Source organism: Mixia osmundae (assembly GCF_000708205.1).
Source record: "Mixia osmundae IAM 14324 unplaced genomic scaffold scaffold_13, whole genome shotgun sequence".
In the NCBI taxonomy this organism is placed as follows: domain Eukaryota; kingdom Fungi; phylum Basidiomycota; class Mixiomycetes; order Mixiales; family Mixiaceae; genus Mixia; species Mixia osmundae.
In genome coordinates, this window is record NW_014575551.1 from 25,788 (window position 1) to 51,172 (window position 25,385).

At 55.4% G+C, this 25,385-nt stretch overlaps 14 protein-coding genes across 14 annotated transcripts; 7 read left to right on the forward strand and 7 right to left on the reverse strand.

The window, feature by feature from the left end:
• Window positions 1–1,266: 1,266 nt before the first annotated feature.
• On the reverse strand, window positions 1,267–1,722 carry L969DRAFT_90567 (uncharacterized protein; the record flags this gene model as incomplete). Its single annotated transcript, XM_014709694.1, has 2 exons — window positions 1,662–1,722; window positions 1,267–1,549 (listed from the first exon to the last, which is right to left on the reverse strand). A coding segment is annotated over exon 2 (159 nt), but the record flags the coding sequence as incomplete, so codon positions are not given.
• Window positions 1,510–2,392, reverse strand: L969DRAFT_90573 (uncharacterized protein). The gene is made up of 5 exons (XM_014709695.1): window positions 2,105–2,392; window positions 1,931–2,076; window positions 1,791–1,878; window positions 1,677–1,741; window positions 1,510–1,627 (listed from the first exon to the last, which is right to left on the reverse strand). The coding sequence occupies exons 1-2, from the start codon at window positions 2,174–2,176 to the stop codon at window positions 1,996–1,998; spliced, it is 153 nt and encodes a 50-aa protein (XP_014565181.1). The 5' UTR covers window positions 2,177–2,392; the 3' UTR covers window positions 1,510–1,627; window positions 1,677–1,741; window positions 1,791–1,878; window positions 1,931–1,995.
• A 58-nt stretch (window positions 2,393–2,450) lies between these two features.
• Window positions 2,451–3,269, forward strand: L969DRAFT_90575 (uncharacterized protein; the record flags this gene model as incomplete). Its single annotated transcript, XM_014709696.1, has 1 exon — window positions 2,451–3,269. A coding segment is annotated over one exon (243 nt), but the record flags the coding sequence as incomplete, so codon positions are not given.
• A 557-nt stretch (window positions 3,270–3,826) lies between these two features.
• Window positions 3,827–6,033, forward strand: L969DRAFT_97010 (uncharacterized protein; the record flags this gene model as incomplete). The annotated part of the gene is made up of 9 exons (XM_014709697.1): window positions 3,827–4,047; window positions 4,106–4,230; window positions 4,287–4,390; window positions 4,451–4,471; window positions 4,520–5,070; window positions 5,128–5,290; window positions 5,338–5,591; window positions 5,640–5,828; window positions 5,886–6,033. The coding sequence occupies 9 exons, from the start codon at window positions 3,827–3,829 to the stop codon at window positions 6,031–6,033; spliced, it is 1,776 nt and encodes a 591-aa protein (XP_014565183.1).
• On the reverse strand, window positions 6,006–8,242 carry L969DRAFT_67090 (uncharacterized protein). The gene is made up of 2 exons (XM_014709698.1): window positions 6,594–8,242; window positions 6,006–6,546 (listed from the first exon to the last, which is right to left on the reverse strand). The coding sequence occupies exons 1-2, from the start codon at window positions 8,174–8,176 to the stop codon at window positions 6,096–6,098; spliced, it is 2,034 nt and encodes a 677-aa protein (XP_014565184.1). The 5' UTR covers window positions 8,177–8,242; the 3' UTR covers window positions 6,006–6,095.
• A 367-nt stretch (window positions 8,243–8,609) lies between these two features.
• Window positions 8,610–10,589, forward strand: L969DRAFT_97012 (uncharacterized protein; the record flags this gene model as incomplete). The annotated part of the gene is made up of 7 exons (XM_014709699.1): window positions 8,610–8,810; window positions 8,864–9,113; window positions 9,183–9,478; window positions 9,526–9,794; window positions 9,888–9,941; window positions 10,048–10,267; window positions 10,317–10,589. 7 exons carry the CDS (start codon window positions 8,610–8,612, stop codon window positions 10,587–10,589), a joined length of 1,563 nt encoding a protein of 520 aa, XP_014565185.1.
• A 439-nt stretch (window positions 10,590–11,028) lies between these two features.
• Window positions 11,029–11,546, forward strand: L969DRAFT_54676 (uncharacterized protein; the record flags this gene model as incomplete). Its single annotated transcript, XM_014709700.1, has 2 exons — window positions 11,029–11,250; window positions 11,301–11,546. The coding sequence occupies 2 exons, from the start codon at window positions 11,029–11,031 to the stop codon at window positions 11,544–11,546; spliced, it is 468 nt and encodes a 155-aa protein (XP_014565186.1).
• Window positions 11,547–11,762: 216 nt separating this feature from the next.
• L969DRAFT_20004 (uncharacterized protein) lies at window positions 11,763–12,289 on the forward strand (the record flags this gene model as incomplete). Its single annotated transcript, XM_014709664.1, has 2 exons — window positions 11,763–11,960; window positions 12,011–12,289. 2 exons carry the CDS (start codon window positions 11,763–11,765, stop codon window positions 12,287–12,289), a joined length of 477 nt encoding a protein of 158 aa, XP_014565150.1.
• A 943-nt stretch (window positions 12,290–13,232) lies between these two features.
• Window positions 13,233–13,589, forward strand: L969DRAFT_79533 (uncharacterized protein; the record flags this gene model as incomplete). The annotated part of the gene is made up of 3 exons (XM_014709701.1): window positions 13,233–13,310; window positions 13,364–13,408; window positions 13,494–13,589. 3 exons carry the CDS (start codon window positions 13,233–13,235, stop codon window positions 13,587–13,589), a joined length of 219 nt encoding a protein of 72 aa, XP_014565187.1.
• A 26-nt stretch (window positions 13,590–13,615) lies between these two features.
• L969DRAFT_54473 (uncharacterized protein) lies at window positions 13,616–17,236 on the reverse strand (the record flags this gene model as incomplete). Its single annotated transcript, XM_014709702.1, has 13 exons — window positions 13,616–13,877; window positions 13,928–14,252; window positions 14,308–14,417; window positions 14,478–14,536; window positions 14,592–14,821; window positions 14,875–14,952; window positions 15,048–15,131; window positions 15,193–15,373; window positions 15,421–15,687; window positions 15,741–16,217; window positions 16,268–16,507; window positions 16,562–16,656; window positions 16,714–17,236. 13 exons carry the CDS (start codon window positions 17,234–17,236, stop codon window positions 13,616–13,618), a joined length of 2,931 nt encoding a protein of 976 aa, XP_014565188.1.
• Window positions 17,237–17,375: 139 nt separating this feature from the next.
• Window positions 17,376–18,206, forward strand: L969DRAFT_20008 (uncharacterized protein; the record flags this gene model as incomplete). The annotated part of the gene is made up of 1 exon (XM_014709665.1): window positions 17,376–18,206. The coding sequence occupies one exon, from the start codon at window positions 17,376–17,378 to the stop codon at window positions 18,204–18,206; it is 831 nt and encodes a 276-aa protein (XP_014565151.1).
• Window positions 18,207–18,251: 45 nt separating this feature from the next.
• On the reverse strand, window positions 18,252–19,439 carry L969DRAFT_97018 (uncharacterized protein; the record flags this gene model as incomplete). Its single annotated transcript, XM_014709703.1, has 6 exons — window positions 18,252–18,349; window positions 18,399–18,680; window positions 18,732–18,916; window positions 18,972–19,118; window positions 19,168–19,223; window positions 19,272–19,439. The coding sequence occupies 6 exons, from the start codon at window positions 19,437–19,439 to the stop codon at window positions 18,252–18,254; spliced, it is 936 nt and encodes a 311-aa protein (XP_014565189.1).
• Window positions 19,440–19,459: 20 nt separating this feature from the next.
• On the reverse strand, window positions 19,460–22,527 carry L969DRAFT_90591 (uncharacterized protein). The gene is given in 13 exon segments (XM_014709704.1): window positions 19,460–20,018; window positions 20,075–20,330; window positions 20,382–20,755; window positions 20,806–20,925; window positions 20,973–21,065; window positions 21,117–21,238; window positions 21,324–21,326; window positions 21,343–21,402; window positions 21,452–21,617; window positions 21,674–21,728; window positions 21,786–21,904; window positions 21,957–22,028; window positions 22,242–22,527. The coding sequence occupies 13 exon segments, from the start codon at window positions 22,335–22,337 to the stop codon at window positions 19,611–19,613; spliced, it is 1,944 nt and encodes a 647-aa protein (XP_014565190.1). The 5' UTR covers window positions 22,338–22,527; the 3' UTR covers window positions 19,460–19,610.
• An 85-nt stretch (window positions 22,528–22,612) lies between these two features.
• Window positions 22,613–25,355, reverse strand: L969DRAFT_90593 (uncharacterized protein). Its single transcript, XM_014709705.1, has 3 exons — window positions 23,779–25,355; window positions 23,497–23,722; window positions 22,613–23,445 (listed from the first exon to the last, which is right to left on the reverse strand). Exons 1-3 carry the CDS (start codon window positions 25,099–25,101, stop codon window positions 22,727–22,729), a joined length of 2,268 nt encoding a protein of 755 aa, XP_014565191.1. The 5' UTR covers window positions 25,102–25,355; the 3' UTR covers window positions 22,613–22,726.
• Window positions 25,356–25,385: the final 30 nt, after the last annotated feature.

A 25,385-nucleotide genomic window follows, 5' to 3' on the forward strand; every position in this document is an offset into this window, starting at 1 on the left:
CTGCCGGTCCTTACTTATGGTCCTTCATATCTCGTGGGTCTCTCGTTCATTGATGATCTCGCCTAAGGCTGACTCTCACACTCGTAGCCTACGCCTACGCTCGTATTGTCTTCGTCTGGTGGCTCGTCTCGGCTTTCGGCTCTGTCTATCGACCAGCCAACCAAGACGGGTGCTCCTCGACCGCGTGCTTCATTCGAGCTCGATCANTTCAAGCGCCTTGCGGTCGATCATGACGCATGGCGCACGGTCGGCTCTCCGTGGTCAACACCAGACGACGATACGAGCAGTACATTCGACGACGATCTTGCTGTCTGTCTTGCTTGCGAGACGCCCAAGCTCGATCTCGTCGAAGCAGTGTCGATGCNNTTCCCGACAANGACGAGAGGGGTCTGTCTGCCCTCTCCTCGCGCAGTCGGCACTTGCACGTACTCTGGCGAACCTCAAGATCCTCAAGATCATCCGATCGTCGCTAGTCCCGCGTTGCTCAGTGCTCAGACATGCGCCTCAACACCGCTCGCTCCTGGTCTTTGCGCGCTCAAGAAAGGTCATCTGGTCGAGCTGGCCAAGGCGCTCCCATCTGCACCTGCGCTGCACTACCTCCAGCGGTCGCATCGTCTCGGGTGTCGCTCTTTCTTCTTGAGTCTTTCTGCCGTTCTGGTCTTGGTCGTTGCCCTCAAATGCGCGACAAGACATGCGATTGACTCGGAGCGATACGACGCGTGCGATACTGTCTTCTCTCAAGACGATTCGACTTCTGTGCCCGAGCTCGTTCATGACTCGGCAGATCAGTCGTCAAGCAGTGTCGACACTAGCGATGATGAGGATCTCTGCTCTCTTCTCGGTGACTTCGAGCCTCTTATTGGCAGCGAACTGCAGCTGCACTTGGCGGCTGCAGCGAGGAGGGATGCAGAAGAGGATAGGGAGATTGAAGGACATTACACCGGCGAGATCGCTTTCGGCCTGGCTACCAGTCATATGCCTCGCTCCATGGCGACTTGGTCCTTAGCCGATACGCGGTCTCGTCTGGTGCAAGTCAAGACGGATCAGCGGCGCAGTATGTTCTTGCGCCTTCATCCTTCTANTGATACTGATGCAAGCTTCTTNGCAGGGCTCGGCGCTCTCTCGGCCTTTGTGATCGAGTCAGCCGTCGAGTCGCCCGTCGCAACTCGACCTCGTCCACTGTCGTTCATGCGTAGATCTTCCGGACATCGCAATCTGTCTGGAGAGTACGANATGACGGGCNGGGTCGAGGAGCAAGGNNNNANGATGCTTCTGCCTCAAGCGGAGGTGTTCTACTGATGAGTTNACTGNCCGGGTCTAGCAGGGGCAGNATGAGTGAGCATGAGCATGATACTGGCGACGTACTGGCGATATTCTGTCAGCAAGCTGCCGCCCATCGACTTCAAGGACGGGTCAGGGGCAGCTCTCGCGTTCTGTCGTTTTCTTCTTCGCATCCAGACGTTCATGGCTAGGTATGCTCCTCTTCGCACTTCTCTGGATTGAGTTGACTCTGTTGGCAGCCACCGTGGGCGTCTCTCGTCGCTTCTGGGGGGCGACGAGCTGTATGTTATCAGTCTGTATCGTCTTGATCAGCTGGTCTGCTCGCCTGGTGTCTTCAGCTGGTCTGGTCAGTCGCCGTCTCCTTTCTCCGCTGACTTGGCTGACCGACTTTGCAGAGTATGTATCTTACTTGTGTATCAGTTCGGCTGGGCCGTGTATCGCATCCTCGNCAGCTGCGCTGGTCAGTNGGTCATTTGATTCTTGCGCGACTTTGCTTACATCTTGCACAGTCGCTGTATTCTAAGACGTGTATGCCGCAAGTCAATCGCTCGAGCAGCGCGTCGGACATCGTAAAGCCCGTGCTAGCGATGGCACAATGTAAGTGCACCCATTCGGCTTGCTACAGACAAAAGCTGACTCGTCTCTGCAGCATTGACCTTGGGTATTCAGGATTCGACATCTCGCTCGCCCTTGCCGTCGTCATTTGGGTCGTTGTCAGTCAGTCAGATCTCGCTCGGTCAGCTCAGTCGGCTTGCGTGAATTCAAGTGCACGCCCAGGCCTAGCGCTAAGTTTCCCTCTGATGGCGTCCTGATGAGGGCGGACAGGTTCGGATGGCAGCAGATGGCGGAGGTCATAAGGCAGCAGGCTCGGGCAGTGAAGCTTCCAACCGCGCATGAAGATTGAAGACCACAAGAGTGAGAGCGCAGATATCCCCTCCCCCGTTTCCCCCCTCCGCGACTTTCCTAAGCCATCATCCGAATGCAAAAGATAAGTCGCTGTCACCTTTTCTTTGTTGATCAAATGCTGACTGGTCTCTTTTTGCAGGCATTTCGTCAGTCCCGCTAGCTTCGGCTAGGTCTGGGGTTGCGTTCCTCCTCGACTTCTTCTCTCAGCCTCGTTCAATCTCGTGGAAGCATCACATAAGTCCCGGTAAGAACCTCGCTAGCTATAAGGCCTGCCTCTGCTCGCTTGAAGAACTTGCTCCGAGCTCTGATGGATCAACGCCCGACAACGGAGACGAAGCGCGACAGCCGAAGCTTTTGCATGCGAGGAAGCCAAGTCGACACCACCGTAGCCGAGTAGAGCATCGCAGCTCATGACGACGACCACCAACGCAGACGGCAAGGACAACCATCTGCAAGACGTCGAGCCCAAGGTCCAACTCAGCCATCGCTGGCGCGCACATTTGGCGCGCTGTCTCGTGCGGCATTCTGTCGCACTTCCCAAGCGCCTTGAGCAGCAACGGCTCGGCGCTTTATCATCGGCTTCAGGCGCGTGCGTCTGCAAGTCGACGTCCTGGCGACGTCCTCAGTCTGTCAGCGGTGCTGGCAGACTGCTGTATCGCAACCGGTCCTGGCGACGCAGTACCGAGCGGTGCTCGGCTGCAGCATCTTGCGCTGGCGCCTTGTGTGTATCATCTTGCGCCGGTCGCCTCTCTCGACTTTGCCTGTCAGTCCGGTCCTTTGGCGCAGGGTGGCTCTCTGTTGCCAGGACTGGCAGGCCAACTTCAGATCGCGACTCAAGACTGTCAGACTGTCAACATTACGATCGCCTGCGCTCTGCTCAATACGCAATATCACGCTCATGCTCACTCAAGCTCTTGCTGCTCCTTATGATCCGGTGGGTTTCTCATTAGCCTTGCTTCGTTGCGATGGCGCGCTCTTTTCCGGCTTGGGCTTGCTTTCTGTTTTCATAGGCTTGTGTGTACTTGTATTTGCTCACGAGCATGTTGTATTTATATCACGAGCCTGCAATGTATCGTATTTCATAAAAACTGCTTGCATCTACATCGAACTTGATCATGATGTGCTGATCATCCTTTACGTTTGCTTTCGATTACTTGAGCGATGATATCTTGTCTGAATCACTTGTGTTCAGGTCGCAGACTCACAGTGGACGTGAATGCACTTTGCAGCGAGACGCCCGATGCGTTCGGCCGTGCCCGACGCGCTAGCGATACCGTGACAGCAATTGCGATCTTGAATGAGATGGCGCAAGGCCAAGTCGCTGTGATCCCCGCGATGGTCTGATTTGGAGCAGTGCTGTTCGAGCGAGCCGTCTGATGAAAACTGTCTCGAGGTAGCAAAGCGTTTGCTGCACCTGGTCACGTCAAGCCGGGATTCAGGAACGCAGAGAAGCCTGACTGCGGGAATGCTGCCCACAAGGGATTGGATGGATACGTCTCAGAGTATTAGCATGGAGGATGATGGCTTTTGAGGCCAAAAAGAGTCAGAGGTCGATCACGTTTGGCTGAGCAATTTGGAGACTCATCGTCGCGACCAAGAGCGACTAAGCAGCAGCAGCTCGCCCCGACGAGTCGCAGTCATGAATCCAGCGAGCAGTCCAACGACATCGCCGAGGCAGCTGGCGTCATCGCCTAAGCTATCGAACAAGCTGCTGAACGAAGCAAGACGAACGACCGGCTTCACACTTGAAGGTACACAGTCTGCGCCCGCGACGACCGCCGGCTCGGCAGCGGCTTCCATCTCCTCATCGGAAGATCCAAGTCCTGTGCAGAGTCCAGATGTAGAGGCCCGCTCGGCATGGCAAGCGTCGTTCAGCGTGATGACCTGAGTACGGCACGGCTAAGTTATTAAGGCACAGGTTGCATGGCAGACGACACGGCTCGACGAGCTCCATGACCGAAGTCAGGGCAGCTGCATCTGGAAACTTATCCCGCCATAGCTCCTTTGCAGGCGACAGAAGAGATTTCAGCGCGGGTTCAACAAGTTCGTTGATGTTTCCTCAAGCTCACACACGAAGCTGAAGTGCGCTGTGCGGACAGTCGCAAAGCCAGATTATTCGGAGGCCAAGATCGTCGTGGCCATGGTCGGTTTACCTGCGCGCGGCAAGTCTTACCTCAGCAACAAGCTTCAGAGATATTTGAGGGTAAACTTCTGCATACTGACATTAGACCTAAGCTGACCTTGGGATGCTTCGACTTCACAGTGGCTAGAGTACGATGTCAAAGCAAGCGACCCATTCGCAACTTGATGCATTCGCTGATATGTCAGACAGGTCTTCAATGTAGGACAACTCAGGCGGCAAAAGGCTCAGGCCTGGACACAAATGTACGGTAACAAGCAGGATCATTCTGCGACCTTCTTCGATAACAAGAACGAGGAAGCCAACAAGCAACGAGAAGAGCTAGCAGCTGAATGCCTAGAGAGTCTCATCACATGGCTCAAAGACGGTGGCAATGTTGGCATCCATGATGCCACAAATACCACCCGAGCAAGAAGGCAGACGCTCATTGACCGAGTGAAGAAGGAGCCGAATCTACGCCTGATCTTTCTCGAGTCCATCTGCACTGATCCAGATGTCATCAGCGCCAACATTGATCACAAAGTCGCTTCGGGCGATCCAGACTACGACGGAATCCCCAAAGAGCAAGCAAGGAAAGATTTCCTCAAGCGCATACAGCAATATGAGGCACGCTACGAACCTATCGACCCGCAAAAAGATGCTCAGATGCCTTATTGCAAGATCATCAATATTGGCAACCAAGTCATCGTCAACAAGATCGATGGCTACCTGCAATCCCGCATCGTCTTCTACCTCATGAACTTGTGCGTGAGAAGCGTCAGTATCGTCAGCTGATACTGAGGACTATTTGTGACGCACAGACATCTGACGCCTCGAGCAATCTTTGTGACTCGACATGGCGAAAGCCAGTACAATGTCGAGGGCAAGATTGGAGGTGACGCACCGCTGTCGACACGCGGCGCAAAGTACGCTGCCGCCCTGCCAAACCTTGTCAAAGAGCATATTGGCGACAAGCCGCTCACCGTGAGCGTTCTATGCCTATGCTACGGTTCATACTGACATCGCGATAGGTTTGGACTTCTACACTACGGCGAACGATACAGACGGCCGAAGCATTGCCGTATACGAAGCTCACTTGGAAGTCGCTGGATGAGCTGGACGCAGGCGTGTGCGATGGCATGACCTATGAAGAGATTGAGCAGGAATACCCAGAAGACTTTGCCGCTCGCGATGACGACAAGTTCAACTATCGCTACCGAGGCGGCGAGTCCTACCGCGACGTTGTCGTCCGCCTGGAGCCTGTCATCATGGAGCTCGAAAGACAGTAAGTCGCTCTAGTAGCTCAAGATCAGGACTCATTGCCCGTCTGCAGAGAGAACATTCTGCTCGTCTGTCATCAGGCCGTCGTTCGATGCCTGTACGCCTATTTCCACGGTCTCGATCAAGAAGAGCTGCCGTACATCTCCATACCGCTTCACACGGTCATCAAGCTCACTCCACGTGCCTTCGGTTGCGACGAGACGCGCTACACGCTCCCTATCGAGGCAGTGGATACTCTCAGGTAAGCGGCGCTTCTCTAGCGGAGACCAACAGATGAGTTGACGCGCGTTGCGAGAAGGCCACGGCCGCTCAAAGATCCAAAGTCGCCTGTGCTCCGACCAAAGCCAGACGAGTTCGTCTCTCCTTCTACTCGAGCACCAGAACGACAGGTCTTTGACAACCCACACGCAGGCAACCTGCCAAAATCGGCGACAACGAAGCAGTAGAATTAGACGACAACAGGAACTATCACCTATAGCACATGTATACCTGTATTCTGCATGCGTATCTAGCCACGCGATGTCTTGAACGGATTATCCTTGCCTAGCAAGCGATCGAGCTCCTTGCGCATGCCTGGACGAAGCACAAAGGGACCGTCGCCACGAGCTGCTTGGCGAGCTGTCTCGAGCAATCGTTGCTGCTTCTGTTCATCTGCGCGGCGCTTGATGTCTTCAACGCGTTGGGTATCCGGGAATCCCATCTGCCAGTAGTCGGGAGGTGTTTGCGCTCTTGGGAACTGATAGCGGTGACGAGAGACGCGATCGATGTGCTCACGTGCTTCGCCGCCGTATTCTTCGACACATTCGGCATAGTAGCCTGCGCAGCATTCGCATGCACCTGCGTGCATCTTCTTGCGGTCGCTCCTCTTGCGTACGACATCGAGGTAGACGCCTTCGCCTTCGGTATGCAATGCCGGATTCGGCATGAACAAGTCATTGAACGAAGTATCGCGCGTTTCCCTGTGAGCAACATCAGCTCGAATTGCCTGGGCCTTGAAGTGGCTCACTTGACAGCTGCGTCGGCGTACTTGCTCCTGAGCAGCATGCGTTTCGGCTCGTCTGCGGGAGGTGTTGACAGCTCCTCGTCGCTTGATCCGAAATCAAAGTCATCTCTTGGTAGCTTGCGCGTGTTGATCCAGCCTGTCTTTTGCAAGTGCTGAGGCGCAGAGCGATGCAAGAGCCTTGGGGCTGATCGCGAGATCATCAAAGGCGTGTACGTCGAAGTCGAAGCGTCTTTGCGGACACTACCTTCAGCTGATGCTTTGCGAGTGCTGCGATCATCAGATGGCTTTCGGAGCTTACAATCATTTGAGGGTTTGCGAGTGGTATGATCTGCAGCCGACATGCTCTTGCGGACGCTCTTTGCCCTTGATTGCCCGCCCGGCTGCGCAGGTGCATCTTCCTCGAGCCGTCTCAACCAGCCTGACCCTGGCAGACTCTGTCTGGCCCGCTTCAGGTTGCGCGTGTGATCTGGCGAAAGCTCTTCGTCTGCATCGCTCGTCGAGTGCTCGCGCGAACGCACTGTTCGGGATCGAGCTTGCTCAGGGACCGATCTGGTCGCTCCGAGTCTCTTCTTCTCCGGGTTGGGCGCTCCGCTGGTTGCACACACTGTACTGATATCTGGCTCGCCTCTGCGTGGCGTCTTCGGGACATATGGAGCGCTTGTGATGATCGTATCGTTACGTCTGAGCCTTGACATCATTGGCTTTGAAGGCACAATCGGTAGCGGTTCTTGACTGGCCTCTGACAAAGTGATTGTAGATTCAGGACTCTGCCTCACAGTCGTTGTTGTAGGCGCGAGAATGATGTCTAGCAGCTCGCTCGCATCCTGCATCGGCTCATCTTGCGAGTCCGCTGGCTGACTGCTGGAGCCCGCTAGCGAGGCGCATAGTTGTGGCTTGTAATGTGACACATCGTTGAAGGACTGAACAGGAAATGCGCAAGGTTCGCTGCCGGGTCGGCTACTCTGACTAAGAGCAGCGACAGGCGCAGCCGCTGTTGCGGGGCCTTGCGGAAGACTGAGCGATTCGCAAGAAGCAGGGACGAGCTCTTGCGATGCTTCTTCTTGTGTGGCAATCGGTTGAGAAATGACAGCTTGGGACATGAGCTGCCTTTGCAAAGGGAGCTCCATATCTGGCAAGGGCACAATCGCCAGCGTGGTCGGATAGAGCGGCGACGAAGTGGGCGTGCACAAGCCTTGAACGGTGCGGAAATGGCCCGCAGTGACGACTGTCGCTGGCGCTGCGCAAGCTGACGAGTTCGGTTCGGCCAATAGCTCAGGCGACCTCCTGTGAGTACTCTGGGCAAGGTAATGCTTCCAAGCACGCCACTTTCTCTTGTCGTTAGAGTAATTGCTGTCCAGCGTCTCCAGTGAGATCAGTAGCAGATCATACTTGCTCTTGAGTCGTCGGTAGTCGTCTCTTGCTCGGCTTAGATCCTTATTGAACGTCTCGCGCAATTCGATGTAGCGAGCTTGCCAATCGATCTCTCCTGTCGGTGTCGCACCATGTTGAGCGTGATCATGGGTCGCATGAGCTTGAGCCTCGCGCAGAGCTACAAAGGGGACGCTCTCGAGCGGCGATGGGTCCATCCCGCCAGACCGGCGCTGGCCACTTCACCCAATTTACGCGCTTGCATCAACGTGATCGACGTGACCGCGTCAACCTCATTAACCTCGGCGGCTCATCCTGCTACCGTTCAGCACTGAACACACTCCCTCAAACCGTCTTCATCTCAGATCATCTCGCAAGTTAACATGCCCAAGGATTGACTAGACTGCCATTGTCACTTCACGCTGCTGCGATTGCGCGAACCCTCGTGCACTACCCCCGTTAGTCGACGCCACGATGCCTTCTACCTCGCACATCGCGCTTGATTCGCGCACGATGATATACCAGCTATCCATCGGTATATGCGATCAAGAGATTCTCGTTGCGAGGGGCAACTTATGAATGTGTCGCATTGTTGCCAGGCCACTCCCGTTGGGCGACAGACTTTACGACCTAGCACGTTTTTTCAGCAGCATGTTTGCCATCCTTGCTATATTTTTGGCTGCTATCAGCTTCGTGTTGGGTGCACCTGCGACCGATCTAGCTGCCTCAAACGAGCTGGTCAAGCGTGACTGCCCTGCAGCCGATCTCACCTACCTGTCGATCATTGCCGACGGCGTTCCTATCGTCAATCTGCACTGGTGCAGCTCTGTCGCTGCAGGTGCAGACGGTAGCGTGAGTGCCTATGTTCATTGCCATCGCTGCACTGGATCTCACCGTGCCCGCAGAGCTGGTCCAACACCAACCCCTCGACGCCAAAGACTCATTTCCATTTCGGCGGGGTCGAGCATGTCCGAGATGGCTACACAATGAACACCTGGACTGTCCGTGGTGCAACGCAGGGCGGCATTACTTTTGCGTTCACCTTTGCTTTCTTCTTCAAAGACCGCTCGATCTACTTTGTCTCGCTCTGGGATGTCATGTATGTCACCTCGGTCATCAATCAGGATCAAATCCAGTACAAGATTGTCATCGATGGTATCGAACGCCTCCATTGGAAGTAAGCAGCCTCAAAGATTGCATCTCGCTGGTTTTCATCGGTCAAAGTTTGCGTTTCGCGGCAATCAGACCGAGCGATGTGTTTCACCTATGGCGTGCCTTCCTCCTTACGTCGATCTTCTCATACAAAGATGTCCTTTGCGTTCATGGCTGCAGTACTGGCCGCCATCAGCTCTGTTCTCGCTGCGCCTGCATATGACATGGCCACTGCCCGCACGCTGACAAAGCGGTTCTGCCCGGCGGTCGACGTGACCTATCTCGCCATTTTCGCAAAGGAAGCTGATAGCTTGCCTGTCATCGATCTCCACTGGTGTTGTGTCCCCGGAACAAGCTGGGATGGAAGCGTGAGTGAGCCGGACGCTGATGCTGCTTCAGACTGAGTAGCCCGCAGAGCTGGCAGAACATCAATCCCTCGACGCCAGACACACACTTTCATTTCGTCGGCGCCGCGCTCGTACGAGACGGCTACACGATGAATGCGTGGAATGTGCACGGTTTCGAGAACGGCATCCCTTTCTCGTTTACGCTTGCCGTCTACTTCAAGGGAGCATCGATCTACTTCGCGTCCCTGTGGGGCGCTACACGCGGGGATGCAATCATTGCGGACAGCCTGATGGTGTTCAATCTGGAGATCGATTACATCGACCGCTTGCATTGGCAGTGACGGCGCAAACATTGGCCGCATTGAATGCGCTAGACCGCTCGCTCCGTGCTCGCGGTACACTGCGCCATCGTAATGCATGACACCTTCAGGACTCCTCGCTCGCATGGCAGCAAGCCACGAAATTCCTTTCGCGTATCTCCAAGGTACAGTAACTCCTCGCGACGCCGTCACGGATTGTTGACACCACGACGGTTGCCTCTGTGATACTCTGGATGTGTATTCTCTATACACGCTGTTCGATGTGCTCAGAATGAAGATGATCGCTTGCAAGATCATAGCTAGCTTCGCCACCATCAGCTTGGCTCTGGCCGGACCTGTCTCAATCAAGTCCGCGCACACCCGCACACTCGATAAGCGTGGCTGCTCGGCTAGCAACGCAGTCTCCTTGAGCGTCACCGATACTGATACGAAAGCGACTCTCATCAAGCTGCACTGGTGTAGCGAGTACTCGCCCAAAGCCAGTGGCAAGGTGAGCCAGCTCTTCAAATCGTCTTGCAATGCTGAGCGATTTCAATCAGATGTTCAACAACTATGACGCACACTCTTCGCTTCACTTTGCATTCCTCTCCGGCGGTGCCGAGACTGAGGGCTTTGCTTTCAACTCGTTCAAGGTCACCGGATCAGATGAGAGCAACAAGCCTTTCAAGTTCTTCTTGACCTACTATTTCCAGACTGCGACTGATAAGGTCACTCGCGCTACCGTGGCCGGTCTCGACCTCGACGGCAAGAGCCACGACATCGACTACGTACTAGAGCAGGCAGGCACTGTGGTCGGGCCTTGGCCATTCTGAGCGATATGGTTAGACCTGGCGAGTGTCTTGTAGCTTCACGAACGATTGCACTTGTTGCTGCCATCCCTCTCAGCTGCCCTGAAATACCGCCCGCAACATCCACTGCGCTACGAAGCGCAGCACGCCGTGTTCACTTCGGTCGTCACATACAGACGCCCTGGCAGAGCTTTGCTTCCAGCCGGGGATCTAGCTCAGACGGTCGAATATGTCTTGATGCAATAGCAATTTTGACGGTGCCGCCGTCCCTGCCGACTCTACCTCGACTGTCCAAGATACGAATCGCGCCACCTGGATCCTAAGATAAGCAAGATCTGGGGCTCGGTGCAGTTACGCCTCTTCATGGCTTATTTCGAGGGTCGATCGCTACAGATCTCGAGTTGAAGCAGTCCGTGAGTTGGTATAGTAGCGAGCAGCAATCACTCCAATACCGACAGACGAGATGAAGGCTTTCGCTACACTTGCAACGACTCTTGCTACATCCGCACTCGCAGCAGCATCGCCCTCGCCGGTCGCTTCAGGCGGTCTTGCATCATGTTCGGGCGGCAATACGACGGTAACACTGCGCGACTTCAACACCAAACAGGTCGTCTTTCGGTCAGCTTGGCGTATCCGCTTACCAAGAGCAGGCTACCGGTCAAGTCTGCTTGCTCTGCGCTCGACCGTGCGTGAGGCTGAGCAACGGTGCAGGTTTGGTCCAATCTTTATCCCCAGATGACCGATGGCCGATTTGCCTACCGTTCCAATGAACCGGTCAAAGGCTTCTCCACCAACCAATTCCAAGTCAGCGGCGTCGGTAGGGGCGGCAAGACCTTTGGCTTCTCAATGGCATATCTCTGGCATGGGAACTTGGGAGAGCACTTCATCAAGATCGTCATCATTGAAGGCTTTTCGCTGGATGGCAAGAACGTCGATATTGTCCCAGATGTGGTCATTGACGGCACATTGCGGAACGATTGATTCGATGCAAATGCCCTGTTGCAGCCATGGGCCTGGCTGCATCGTTATGCCTCCTCTGTGCAGCATTGAGACTGGTAGCTCTCTGATATCTGACACATTCGGTGCTCGCGCCAAACCCTGCGGTAGGCTTCGGATACGTCGAAACTTGTCGGCGAGGCTGCAAGGCTTTTCGGTTAATCGAAGCAAGGCTGATAGCACTGTACAACGACAACCGGAATGAAGTTCATCGCCGCTGCAGCCGCTGTCTCTGCTGCGATCACGCTCGTGACAGCCTCGGTAACATCGGTCGCACCAAGCGGTCTCGCTTCCTGCTCGGGCGGTAATACGACGGTGACTCTGCGTGACTTCGATACCAATCAAGTCGTGTTCCGTTCGGCTTGGTGTATTCGCTATCAGGTACAGACCAACGGTCAGGTCTGTTTGGTCTACTACCGACGAGGCGCCAGGCTGACGCAAGAGCGTAGGTCTGGTCCAATCTCTACGCACAGATGAAAAACGCCCAGTTCCGCTTTCTGCCCGGCAAACCTCTCCAGGAGTGGTCGATCAACGAATTCGACGTCGCCGGCGTGGACAGTGCTGGCAAGACTGTCAGCTTCTACCTCGCCTATCTCTGGCGCGGCGATCTCGGAGAGCACTACATCAAGTATGCCACTGTTCAGGGCTTTAGACTCGACGGCAAGGACATCTATGTGGCCCATGATGTCGTCATCGATGGCACTCCGCGTAACGGCTGGCCTGCATAGCTTCTCATTCTGTCCATGCAAGTTGTATACGCAGATGAAGAGGCCATGACGAGCGACAGTGTCGCTGATCCGATCAGAATGGTGAGAGACTCAAAGGCTCGAGCTGAGCAGGTAATCAAGCGCTTTGTTGGATTCGACGCGACAACCCAGTCGACCCGTCGACTCAGGTCTTACCACTTGCTTGGACTTCCTCGCGATGCAGCGTGCGATATGCAGATCGCACAAGCATCTCTGCCTTCCATCGATCAGCTCCCGCGCAGCTTCTTCTGCAGCAGATACGTGGCGAACCAGTCTTGCTTCGTTCAAAAGACGGCGACGAGAAAAAGAGGCTCATCGGCCTCTCGAACGGCCTAAGCTGGCCACAAAGGATGCACCTCGCCCACCAGTCACGCTCGATAGGCGGCGGAGATACATCCTCTACGAGAGCGATAAGTATCTCGGCGTGTACAAGCCTGCAGGACTCGCAACAGCGCCGCAAAATGATTCAACCCAGACTGATAAAGAGTCGTGGCACGCGTATCTGACTCTGCTGGGGTCACAATGCGGACAGCCCGTAGAGACGCTGAGGAGCATCCATCGACTGGACAAGACCACCTCTGGCGTTCTCTTACTTGCAAAGGGTCCAGTGGCTGCGCGCATCATGTCGCGTCAGTTCGCAGACGGCGTGATCAGCAAAGAGTACATCGCTCTGGCCATCAGCTTCGTGCGGCCGAGTCAGACCCATGAATGGATGTCTCTGAGCGGCGCTGTCGGCCAGCCTGCGCGTGCGGCTCAAACGATGTACCGCATACTGGCCGTGCAAAAGTTGCCCGACTGCTTTCTTTGTTTGCTGTCGCTTCGACCGCAACAAGGACGGAAACACCAAATCAGACTTCATCTGGCATCTGCACAGATCTACATACTCGGAGAACATCGCTATATCAGAGAAAGCAAGCGGCAAGTCATGAACGCGCTCAGCAAGCAATTCGGCCTTGATGCGGTGCACCGTATACTGCTCCATGCCCATCGCGTGACTTTCGACGTAAGCGATCTGCCAAGCGAGAAGCATCTTGTATGACGAGCAGACGTGTACAGGAATGGGTGCGAGGACCGACGAAAGCGCGACAAGAACGCATGACGGTGACTGCTCCATTGCGCGACCTATTGTCGCCTCGACAACTCGATCAGCTACCTCAAGACTTTCATGCTGCTTTGCAGTTCCTAGAAACAGACGAAGTACATTCGCAAAGCACAACTGCGTCTACGAAGTGACGAAAGAGCCCTGCTCGAGCGTGCAAAGGTCCATAATGATATGGCGTAAAGTCCGTGAAAGGTGCGAAAGAATGCTCATGATGAGCCAGCGGGTGCGGAGGTCGCGGGCGCGGTGGTCGCGGGCGCAGTGGTCGCGCCAGGTGCTGGCTTGCCGAGAATCTTGACGCCCTTTGCGAGCTTGTAGGCCTTCATGGTAAAGTCGACGACGGTCTCGTTGGATGTCCAGTGACCGTGTTTGTCCTTCTTGACGCCGCCGCAGAATGCATGAGCAGTGTGCTTCGCTCGGTCGTGCGAGCTCAGATCGAGTCTATGGTGATAGCCGAGAGGTCCGACGTAGCTGTGCGTGTGTCAGACTGGCGCATCAGATTGATAGCGGCTTGGACGTACTCGACGCAGGCAGCGTGCCAGACGTATGCAAACGCTTGTACGCCCTCAAACGACGAGGGATATTTGATCAAGTAATCTCTTGCGGGCACAGTAGAGTTCGGTAGCGTTGTGCTGTTCGACACTGTTACTGCCTTTGAGTATGAAGCGAGTCTAGCTGTCTTTGCTTTCTTTGCAACAGCTGCACGAGCGGCTGCCTTTTTCGCTGCTGCCTTTCTTGCTGCTGCTTTCTTCTTTGCTGCCGTAGTAGCCGGTGTATCGACAATCTTCCATCCTATCGCTTTCGCGGCGGGTTGAGTAAAGTCTTTGACGGGAGACCAGCTATGCCCTAACACGACAATGCGTTAGCCCTGTCAATGACCATATTGAAGCTTGGGACGTACAGAGGCCCTTTGAGTCTTTCTGAATGCCGTGACAGTAGGCGCCGACGTAGCCCTGACTATCGGGAACCATCAGTGGAATGCTGTGATGGTAGCCGAGCGGTCCAACGTAGCTGTACAAGTGATGACCTTGTCAGTGCCTGAGCGGATGGTGATCAACAAAGAGCACTTACTTGACACACTGGTTCCTCCATGCGCCGCTGAACGTGACGATGGACATGCCTTTTGGAATCTGTGCCATTGTTGTCAGTAGGGTCCAGGCAAGGACAAAGACAACAGAGGCGTACCTGGACTTTGTACATACCGCCCGTGACGGGACCGTTGCCGTAATAAACATTGGCAGAGGCGACGGCTGCTGAGCCGAGGATGGCTACTGCGACGGTAGCGATCATGTTGTTGACAGGCCGAGAATGAATGTGATGGATGCGATGCAAGGATGTTGTTTTGCGAATGAGGCGTCGAAGGCTACGACGATGGTGGTGGTTTGTTGTTCGACTGCTTGTGAGTCGCGAGCTGACTGGTGACCTGACCCGTCAGTGTCTTGATATGCGTTAGCAGACAAAAGCCTACCAGATGAACGGACCGGGGACAGAAGGTGATGACGAGGGAAGAAGGAGAGCTTCTTTTGATATAATTTGAGTTTCCCTTCTCCGAGAATAGCGCGAACGCGTCGAGCATGTGACTCCGCAGTACTCTATGTTACAACATTTTTGCCGCTAGGACCTAAGCGCCATTGATATTACCGGCCGCCTGCGAGGCGATCGATAGCTTCGTCAAGTCAGACAAGTCGTCTTGCGTCTCAATGAGCTTAGTGATCTTGCCGATCCCTGTGAGACGCGCACAGGCGTCGATCAGCCCTGCGAGGGAGCACAAAGCACAAAGACGGACCGATTGTTTTGCCTTCGTCTCGCAACGTGAAACGTCCAAGCTGTGGATGATCCTCGAAGCGTTCGACGCAGACGGGCGCGGCAATCTCGAGCAGAGCGATAATCTTTTGTCCTTTCTTTGCAAATTGGGGCGGCTTCTTTGACTTTTTGCCCGTCTTCTTGTCGTAGTAGTGCAACAGAGCCTGATACACGATCAGTTTGTGCCACGACCAAGACTTGTGAGGCGTACAGTCAGCGTCACTTCTTCTGTGGCGGTGTGGACATGCATGACTGCGCTGTAGCCGGCGCAGATGATGTTCTTGTGATCAAGAATGACAAGCTGGGCTTCGAGTTGGGTGACTGCGTGGACGGGCTTGGCAGGATCGGTGAGGACAAAGCCGCTCATGACTTCGTCGTCGTCGACGCCACGCAGTCGAACGCGTACGTTGTCGCCGCAGTACGCCAGAGGGATCTCATCCTCCATCTCGTTGTAGATTGCAGCTACCTCCACCGCGTGCTGCGCAGGACATCAGCATCTGGCCAGCATACAGAAGTGAGTTCGGAACGGACCCTGTTGGGCATGAGGACGAGAGGTTGGCCTTTGCGCAGATGACCGCTTTCTACCTTGCCGACGACAACGGTACCCATGTCCTTGTACTTTTCCGAGATTGGCATCATCATGGGCGCGTTGACTTTACGATCAAGCAAGGGCATCTCGTCCAAGAAAGTCAAGAGTGGCGGTCCGTCAAACCACGGACAGACGGATTTACCGACGGATTCCTTCAGATTGGCACCGGTATAGGCAGACACGGGAATGAAGGTGACGTCGGTCTTGAGTGAGAAGCCAGACTGACGGATGAAGAGACCGAGCTTGTTGACGATCTCGTCGTATCTCTCTTTTGACCATTCGACAGTCGGGTCGTCCATCTTGTTGATGACGACGATGAGTCTCTGCACACCGGCAGTCTTGACGAGCATGACGTGCTCCCGTGTCTGTCCGCCCTTCTCGAAGCCGGTCTCGAATTCGCCTTTTCGCGCAGAGATGACCTGTAGGCGGCTCAGCCTTGCTTTGTGTCGGATGCAAGAATGTCACGCACGAGTATGGCAACGTCTGCCTGTGCAGCACCACTGATCATGCTAGGCACAAATGTCTTATGGCCGGGCGCGTCGAGAATGGTGTAGCGCCGCGCTGGCGTCTCAAAGTAGGCACGACCGACTTCGACAGTCTTGCCCTTTGCGCGTTCTTGGGGTGTCGAGTCGAGCGCCCAAGAAAGGTACCATGACTCTCTGCCGGCTTCCTTTGCCTCTCGCTCGTACTTTTCCATCGTTCGCTTGTCCTGAACAGCCGCGTATGAGTGCATGGACGGTAGAAGACGGGCAGGTGGACCTACGACCATGTCGCAGAGGTAGAGGATGTTGCCGCCCATGGTGGACTTGCCGGCATCGACATGACCAATGAAGACGACGTTGACGTGCGATTTGCCGGCTGCTCGGCCACGATCCCGTCAGCACAGGTCAGCACACGCGAGCGAGCGAGACCGACGTTGTTCGCCGTTCTGCGTGCCGTAGAGATCCTTCATGGTTTCCTCATCTGCGGCAGCTTTCTGCTCTGCCAGGATGGCATCTGCAGTGATGGTCTCTTGCGTCTTTGGCGTAGCTGATCCGCTCGCCGAAGCACTCGCAGCGGGTGTTCGGGTCGGTGCTACGTCCTGCTTGGGCTGTGCTTTGGGCGGAGGCGTGGCTTGTGCCGCGGTCGGCCGGCTGCCTATGCTGAGTGATTTGGGCTGGGCGACCGAGCCGGGCGATGGACCTGTGGATCTACTCGCTCCGCCTATAGATAGCGTCTTGGGTTCTGCTACTGCGCCTGGTGCAGCTGCAGGCAGAGAGGGCGCAGTCGAAGCTGGCTGACCGGGCAGAGGAGGTGCATCAGCTTGATCGTCCCAGTCGTCTGCTACATCCTGCTGCCTGCTGGCTGGCTTTGGCTGCTGAGCTGGCTGGGAGAACGGCAGTCTGAAGCCACCTCCACCGGGCACAAAGGAGGCTGCTCCTGCAGACAGACCCGACATGGCTAGCGAGTCGAGTCTCAAAAATTTCAGGGAGCGAGACGAGGAGGAGGACGACGCGTGCTTTGCCACTGGCCAGCCGAGCGAGTCTCAGGACGAGAGGGGCCCCTTCACTGTCCGTCCCACCACGCCCAAGACCTCGATGGCAGGAGGCAAGGCACAGGCGGCAGACAAGAGCCGCAACATCACGCTCGTCATCGTGGGAGACGGCGGCACGGGCAAGTCGAGTTGCACGTTGCGATTCGTACGCCCAGACGAGGACACCTTTACTCAGGAGTACGACCCCACCGTTGAGGATTCGTACTCTGCCACGAGGACTGTAGACGGTCAGACTTGGCATGTAGAGGTCATAGACACCGCCGGACAGGAGGAGTACCAAGATCTGTGGCAGGACCAAGTCGTGAAGCAGGGTGATGGCTTCGCGCTCGTCTACGATGTTGCCTCTGCCGCTTCACTCGACAGGCTCTCCTTCTTCCTGGACAAGATACGCAGGGTGAAGTGCCTCGAGGATCGAAGACCGACGTCTGCCAACACGCCGGAGAACAACCCGTTCACGTTTGTGCTGATGGGCAACAAGTGCGATCTGCCGACGACACAGCGGCAGGTGACAGCCTCACAAGGCATGGCCTTTGCTCGTGCAGGCGGTGGCCTCTTCACGGAGACTTCTGCAAAGACAAACGTCAACGTACAAAACGCATTCGACTCGCTCATCCGCGCCGTCATCAGAGCGCGACAAGCACAAGCGAACTCAAAGGCGCCCATCAACCCTAATGCCGGCTTCCTCGCACAACAGGCAGAGCAACATCAGCAACAGCAAGAGAAGCAATCCTCTGCACAGCCTAGATTCGTAGAAGATCTGCCGCAGACACCGAGGAAGAAGAACCCAAGCCTTGCGCTCGGTGCGAGAGAGTCGACCTACACCCGTACAGAGGCAGACACTCATAGTGGCGGATGCAAGTGTATCATCTCATAGCCAGCTCTCGTGGGCATCGCTATTGTAAAAACAGGTTGTATGTTATCAGACACCACTTCTCCCGTGCCGCGGCACAATCTTGAGACTAAAGTCGACATGACTCACAGACTGATGTACCGACGATGTCGAGATGATGTCCACATCTGCCATCGCCATCAGCCAAGCCAGTCCGCAGTTGAGCTTGTAGCGCACGCGGTAGCAGGTGCGAGGACAGGTTATCCTCGGTGATGCCGCCACTCATCTCGATGAGGAACTCGCGCGTGTGAGGTCCATCAGCGTGCCGGGCGCTGTATTGCTCCTTCAGCTTGTGGCTCGACGTTTTGAGTTGGTCGGGCGTGAAATTGTCGAGCATGATAACATCTGCCCCTGCCTCTATGGCCTGTATCGCTTCTTGCTCTGACGTACATTCGACATCTATCCTCAATGAGAATCCGCAAACGGATCGCGCGGCTGCGATCGCGTCTGGTATAGAGCCTATTCCCTGGTAAGCCGACAAGTGCATCAGGTGAGGGCGAAGAAGCACACCCTTTGACCAGATGTGATTGTCCTTGAGCATGACCATGCTACTCAGATCATATCGATGCGCATCGATGCCACCGACGATCATGCCATACTTTTCAACGAGCCTGAATCCAGGCGTCGTCTTGCGTGTACCTGCAATGATGCCCTTCCAGCCTGCTCGTTTGGCTTGATCGGCCAATCTGAACGATCTGTCCGCATTCGCTCCTCAGCTGGATCCACAATGGCTCGGATGACTCGACCGACTTGGTAGCAATGCCTGAGCACCTCGCCAGTGTATTGAGGGCGACTCGCTCGCCTAGTAAGATGTGTCTTGCTTTCCCTCTGACTCTCGCTACCTCGACCTTCCCCTGCGGCTTGAAGTACGTCCCCTCGTCGAGACGCCATTGCACACTGACTCGTGATCTCAACGTAAGCGCTTGCCAATGAGATCAAGTCTTACGTGCAACCTAGCTGAGCAAATACTTCGTCAAAGAAGGGTCGACCGGCGAGCATACCCTGTCTGGATGCATGAGCACACAAGACAAGCGCAGCATTGAAGCACACCTCTGATTTGCCATAGAGGATCGCTTCTTCCTCAGATTCACCGACGACGAAACCGCCATAGTCGAAGCTCGGGGTGTCCTCAGCTAGCCAACTCGTGATGATGGCTCTCCATGAAGGGGGCAGCAGATGAGCGAGATCGCCGAGCTTGGCGGCAGCAGCAGGGGCCATATCGATGTCAGAGACGCGTCCAAGAAAAAGTCAGAGCGCATCCGCAAGGTCGTGAGGACAGATGGATTTGTCTAGGCTATACAACGAGTATGATGGGAGCGTGCAAAGAAATGTCCATTAGCTGCTACCGTGAGAGCTAGTCCGATGAGATGGGCCCGCCGTGTCGCAATCTTACATCGTCATCGTGAAGCCAATCGCGACGAGCGACATGGCCAACGTGACGAGAGTAGTCCGGACATCGAGTAATGATGATGCTGCCGCGCCCGTACTGCTGCTTGTGGTGCTCGTCGAACCGCTGCTAGTGGGATTGCTGGCTGATGCACTGCTCGTGCTAGCAGAGATCGCAATGTTGCCCATGGGCAGCTCTGCGACGGCATTGGTAGGTTGTGTGCCAATCTGCCCATTGCCAACCATGACCATCTCACCGATCGAGGGTACGCCATTGACGACGACAAACATGAGCGCAGGTCCGGGCGGCAGCACATTCGGGTTCGGTGGCAGCTGCGAGGTATGTATCGTCGATGTACCGTCGGCATTGAGCGTGGCAGTGCTGTTGAGCTGAACAAAGCGCTGACCCATCTGTGCGTGGAGTGGTCGATCAGCGTGTGTATAGAACGGTCGAGCTACCGACTTACGTTCATGCTATGCGTGCTGAAACCTGTCCTAATGAGTACTACCTTGGTCGCTGCGAGTGAAGAGGCAGACGACGAGTTCGCCGCCATGGTGATGTCGATATAATTGCCGCCATAGCCAATCGTTGTCGGCAAGCCGGTGACTGACGGACGAGGCTTGCTGTAGTAATCAGGACGGAAGTTCTCGACTCTGTACTCAGTTCCCCATGGATAGCCAGTCGTGCCAGAGCTGACAAAGTCCGCATTGGGGTTTGATCCACTGCATTTTTGTTTGTCAGAATGTCAAGTGGCAGATGGCTAGCATGCTTACGCAGACCAGATGGCGCCATCGGGCAGCAACAGGGCCGAAGAGTGGTACATGCGAGGAACAGTGCTGTTGGACATGCCGCTGCGAGTCCAGCGCGAGCCGAGGGCTGCCTCTGGATTATAGTACGCAGGCGCGTAGATGGGGATCGAGCCATATGACTGTCCGATAGACCAGCTGTTGTTGCCATAGCCGGCAGTACCAGCACCGATACCGTTGAGGACGACCATACGACCATCTGGCAGCATGATGCCATTGCCCATGATGCGGTTCTCCAACATATCGTCGTCCTCTTCAAAGTTGGCGCTGACATCTGGCGTGATGCGCACGCAGCTGTTCATGGCAGGATATGCTGCAATATTCCAGGTGGTGACCCATTGCTGTACATCCCGAGTCAGCACAAGCACGCAATGACAACCGATGCGCCTACGTCGGCTTGCAAGTTGTTGCCGCCACAGAAAAGCAGCGTTGCAGTCCAATTATTCGCCGGGGTCAGCGGGAGCATGACGGTCGTCGCTGACGCAGGGTAGACACGGACGCCATGTGGCATCTGCACCACGGGTCAGCCGCTATTGCTAACATGCGAGGCGAGCGTACATCTGCTATCGGATGCTCGATCGCATTCTCAACATCGAGCAGCTCGTTGCTGTACTGACTGTTGATGAAAATATAGCCGGACGGTAGTAGCCACTGAATTCCAGTGTAAGCGCATTCAAGGTTAAGCTCCGGCGCGCGACTGACTGTGAGAGGGAACAGATTAAGCGGTAGCGTGGTTGTGAGAATGTTGAGACCAATGGGAGTACCATCGCCGCGAGGTGGTACAAATTGATATGTCGGGACATTTTGAGAGGCATCATTGACATCTGTGGCGAAAGATCAGTCAATCGCTCCTTTCTGGTTTTCTGAATACCCACATCCCTGCGAACTAGGCTTAGCACGGCAAGCAGGATGCACCAGAAGACACTTACTCCATTCAAGCAACCTCCGATGATGATAACACTGCCATCGCCAAGCGTTTCAAGTGTGGCTGAAGCGGCCGTCAGCGCGCGCGCGATCATTTACTGCGCAGTACCCACGGTACCAGCGGTTGGTTGGCATGTAGTCGATGAGCTCTGTCCATGCACAATTGACACCGCCAGTACATGGCTGCATCATTCGCACCGTCCGGCCTCCATCGGCGTCGAAGTACGGCGTGGCTGCGGTGTTGACGGGTACTGAATTCAGTCCACCCGCCCGGATAGCCTTTGCATGCCTAGCTTCAGATTTTGCGCATCGATCTATGTATAAAAAGCACTCACCTGATTGCCGCCGACGTTCAGCCATGTCCCATTGCCGAGCACAGAGCCACCGGCGCTAAGAGCGCAAATTTATCAGAATGACATCCTGGTCGTTTGCAAGCGTGCGACGTACCAGAAGCTGTTTGTAGTGACATCCAAGGGTTTGTATGTGTTTGTCCTTAGATCGTATGTCGTTGCCCAAGCGGGATTGCCGTCGCTTTGTACCATATCAGCATTGCCGTTGCCTTCAGTCTATCTCGGCAGACTTGTCAATGACAGTCGGCACCATGTCACTTTTGCGTACCTTGTCGACGACCATGACCGTGTTGACATCGAGAAGGAACACTTGCTGGGCTGACGCACCGGAATTGCCAACCTGAGCACACGATGACAGTATCAGTCAATTGTCCGGACACGGTGCCTGAGCGCCCAAAAGGAGCGCGATCATCCCGAGGCATGGATGGCTCGATATCTGAGATTCTCAGCCGGCCGTTACTGGGCTCGCAGGTTTGCAACGAGAGCAGACACTCTTGCGATGGACGATCTCGTGAAGAGAGGCAATCGATAGCCAAGAGGCAGCAAGACTTACAATCTCAAACGCATTGTCGGCCTGTGCCCGTGCAGATGCTATGAGGCTGCCCAGTAGGAGTGCCGTGTAACCCATCCTGGACCGTTGTAGTGCCATCTTGCTTGTTGATCTCGCCATTGGGCGCACCGAGCGAAAGAGAAGTGACTGCGCGTGCCTGTGCACCTTCGACCAGGTGCTAAGTAGATCTGATGTCTATCCTTGGGATCCCGTGTGTCCCAATGAGCGTGTCGTGCTGTCAGAATGCAGGCTATGCTCTCCCTTCGAAGGCGGCGTGGTAAGGGCGAAGGCGCTGTTTGTGTCGCGTGTCTCACGGCTGCCGCGGCTGCCGATCGGCTGTGACGGGCGGCCGTACAATAAACACGGCAAAATTAGAGCGGACACGACACGAGACGGAATTGCATAGACAGTACATGCAACAGAGCTCTGTAGAGCTTTTGATCAAAGGTCCATGAATGTATTGCATGCCCCAGACGGTGAGGGGCGCGCTAGTTGTCGTCCATATGATGCAGTGTGAGCGAAGTAAAGTCGATAAACGGATTCGGCTGAACGGGATCGCTCGCTTCTTCTGTGATTGGGCCTCCGTTACCTGCCACCGCGCGGATCTGTCCTTCGAGATCGAGTGACTTTGAATCGCGGATCGTGCGAAAGTTCACAGCATCGACGCCGTTGGAGATGGTGGGCACGATAGGCGGTCGTGTATGCCGGAGAAGGCCCCAGTTGAGTGTAGCAAACCACTTGTGTTGCTTGACTTCGCTCGCGCCGCTGTTACTCCCCAGACGCTTGTGTTCGTCCTTGCGCAGGAGCTGCTTGATGACGCTCTTGCACATCGTTGTCGTCGCTGGACTTTCTGGAAAGTGGACCTCCTTCCGAAGAACATGCTGGAACGTCGCATGTCGATTTTGCCCCTTGAAAGGCGTGCTACCGTAGATCATCTCGAAGATGAGGATGCCGACGGTCCAAAAGTCGACAGAAGCCGAGTGACCGCAGCCCTTGATGACTTCTGGCGCAATGTATTCTTCCGTGCCCACGAACGAATTAGTTCGAAAGTCGGCGACACATGATTTTGTGTCGACCATTGGCGCGCCATTGGGCGTCATCTGCTTGATGGTGGGCGCATGTTTGCTTGCAGACTGCTTGCTGAGATCAAAGTCGGATAGCATGATATGACCAGACTGATGAAGCAGAATATTCTCTGGCTTGAGATCTGCTCGTGCGCGTCAGCATCGTCTGCAGACACGCGACAAGATCGGCGTACCTCGATAGATGAATCCCATGAGGTGCAGATATTCGAGAGCTGCAATCACTTCGGCTGCATAGAACTTGGCATCTTCTTCGGCCAGACATTTGCCAGGTCGAGTCTGGAGTGCTCGGAAGAACTCGCCGCCCATGCAGTACTCCATGCAAAAGTAAAGATATTCGTCCGACTGGAAGGAGTGGTATAGCGTCACGATAAATGGATGATTGGACGTCGCCAATATCTCCTGCATGTCGAGATATGTGTGTCAGCTAAGTGAGATGCAAACATAGCAGGGCTTGCCTGCTCAGCAAGCGCGCGTTTGATCTTGTTGCGTTTGATCATCTCCCTTTTGGACAAGACCTTCATGGCGAATAGCTTGTCTGTCTTTTTCTCCTTGACCAGATAGACCTTGCCGACGTCGCCTTTGCCGAGTAGCTTGATCTTTTGAAAGCTGCTTGGCTGAACTTCGACGCTTCGAATCTTGATCGAGTTTGAGCTATACGTCCGCCTGAACCCCGCTCGAGGTGACATGGATGGCGAAAGCGATGGCGAGGAGGCAAATGGCAGAGTGAGGCTTGAGGGTGATCCTTCTGGTAGAGATCGCAAGCTGGGCGAGGACATGATGGGTGAGGTGACAGATCGCATGCCTGGGGTGAGGGGCGAGCTACGTTTGCCAGGCAGTGGCGGCGTCTTTGGAGATCCGAGTGTCTCAATAGCCGCCTCGTGAGCAGGTGTCCAGCCCAGATCGTGCGTGGGATCTGTCTTTGCCGTTGCAGGCGCAAAGGCTGAGCCTGCAGTTGGGATGGTGGTCATGGGCTCGCGCGGTGAGCCTGGCATCTCGTCCGAAGTGGGCGAGGAAGCAAAGAAGCCGGAACCAAAGAGCGCCTTGGTATTTGGTGCCGAGCTGACCCGCCTCAAGAACCGCTGTGGCAGCGACAGCGTGCTCGAGCTCTCGTTCTGGCCCTGCATGAGCGCTTCGGGCTGAGGCTCTCTTGTAGGCGTAGCCTTCGATTTGCCAGACGAGAAGAGACGTTTCTTTTCCTTGGTTTTCAGTGTGGTCAGTGTGGCTCGCCTGTCGACGCTATCTGGCATGTCCACGCCCAGACCAATCGGGCTCGCCTGCAGGTCTGCGTTCCTCGCCTCGGCGTACTTGTAAGATGCTACGACAGAAGGCGAGACAGACTGGGACGAGACCGAGGTGAGCGTCGAGGAGCCACTCGCGACACGCTTGCCATGAGACGAAACGACAGGAGAGGCAGAGTGTAATGAGCCAGATGCAGAGGCGGAGCTGCTCGTGCTCGCGCTCTGCAGGCCGTCTATGCTGCCCAAGGAGCTCTGGGTAGGCAAGCTAGGCGATGCGAGTGGACTGGTGCTGGTTGTCGAGCGAGTGGCTGCTCGAGCTTTGTTCGTCTGGATAGGCGAGGGCGTGGTATCGCGAGAGGTGCCGGAAGAGGAGCCCAGGCGGGTGAGGATCTTCTTCCATCCCGAGGTAGAAGCGCCGGCACTGCTGCTCGTGCTTGCACTCGAGTGGGTGCTGCTACTGCTCTGTAATCGCTTCTGCTTGGGACCAGACTGGGTGGCGACCGGTGTGCCGTTGCTGCTGCTGCTGCCGCCGAACGTCATCTTATTCGGCGAAACTGGCGTCGAGGCCAGGTCGCTGGCTGCGAGAGATGCCACCATGCTTGCAAAGGATAGAACGAGCGCACTTGGCTCGAGCCTCAGAGTCGTGGAGTGCTCGACCTGACTATCTCGCGGCGCAGGTCATGCTGGCAGGAGAGCGATCGACAAGCGTCCTTGCCGTGTACGTCGATGCGCCCGCAGCCTTGTGAGAAACCTTTGAGAAGTAGCCTATCACCCCGTTGGCGGCCAGTGACTTCGGCGAGTGGGCCAAGTCACGTGTTTCAGGC

What these genes read in the sequence shown, in the direction of transcription:
- L969DRAFT_90573 (XM_014709695.1), bottom strand. Translation starts at nt 2,176, where the DNA reads ATGCGCGGTTGGAAGCTTCACTGCCCGAGCCTGCTGCCTTATGACCTC. An exon ending in ATCTGCTGCCATCCGAACCT is followed by an intron (nt 2,077 to 2,104) that starts GTCCGCCCTCAT and finishes ACGCCATCAGAG; the next exon opens with GGAAACTTAGCGCTAGGCCT.
- L969DRAFT_67090 (XM_014709698.1), bottom strand. Translation starts at nt 8,176, where the DNA reads ATGGACCCATCGCCGCTCGAGAGCGTCCCCTTTGTAGCTCTGCGCGAG. An exon ending in TACGCCGACGCAGCTGTCAA is followed by an intron (nt 6,547 to 6,593) that starts GTGAGCCACTTC and finishes TGTTGCTCACAG; the next exon opens with GGAAACGCGCGATACTTCGT.
- L969DRAFT_90591 (XM_014709704.1), bottom strand. Translation starts at nt 22,337, where the DNA reads ATGGCACTACAACGGTCCAGGATGGGTTACACGGCACTCCTACTGGGC. An exon ending in CGGTCATGGTCGTCGACAAG is followed by an intron (nt 21,905 to 21,956) that starts GTACGCAAAAGT and finishes CTGCCGAGATAG; the next exon opens with ACTGAAGGCAACGGCAATGC. An exon ending in TCGAGCATCCGATAGCAGAT is followed by an intron (nt 20,926 to 20,972) that starts GTACGCTCGCCT and finishes CCCGTGGTGCAG; the next exon opens with ATGCCACATGGCGTCCGTGT.
- L969DRAFT_90593 (XM_014709705.1), bottom strand. Translation starts at nt 25,101, where the DNA reads ATGACGTTCGGCGGCAGCAGCAGCAGCAACGGCACACCGGTCGCCACC. An exon ending in AACGCGCGCTTGCTGAGCAG is followed by an intron (nt 23,723 to 23,778) that starts GCAAGCCCTGCT and finishes CTCGACATGCAG; the next exon opens with GAGATATTGGCGACGTCCAA. An exon ending in CATGGGATTCATCTATCGAG is followed by an intron (nt 23,446 to 23,496) that starts GTACGCCGATCT and finishes GCGCACGAGCAG; the next exon opens with ATCTCAAGCCAGAGAATATT.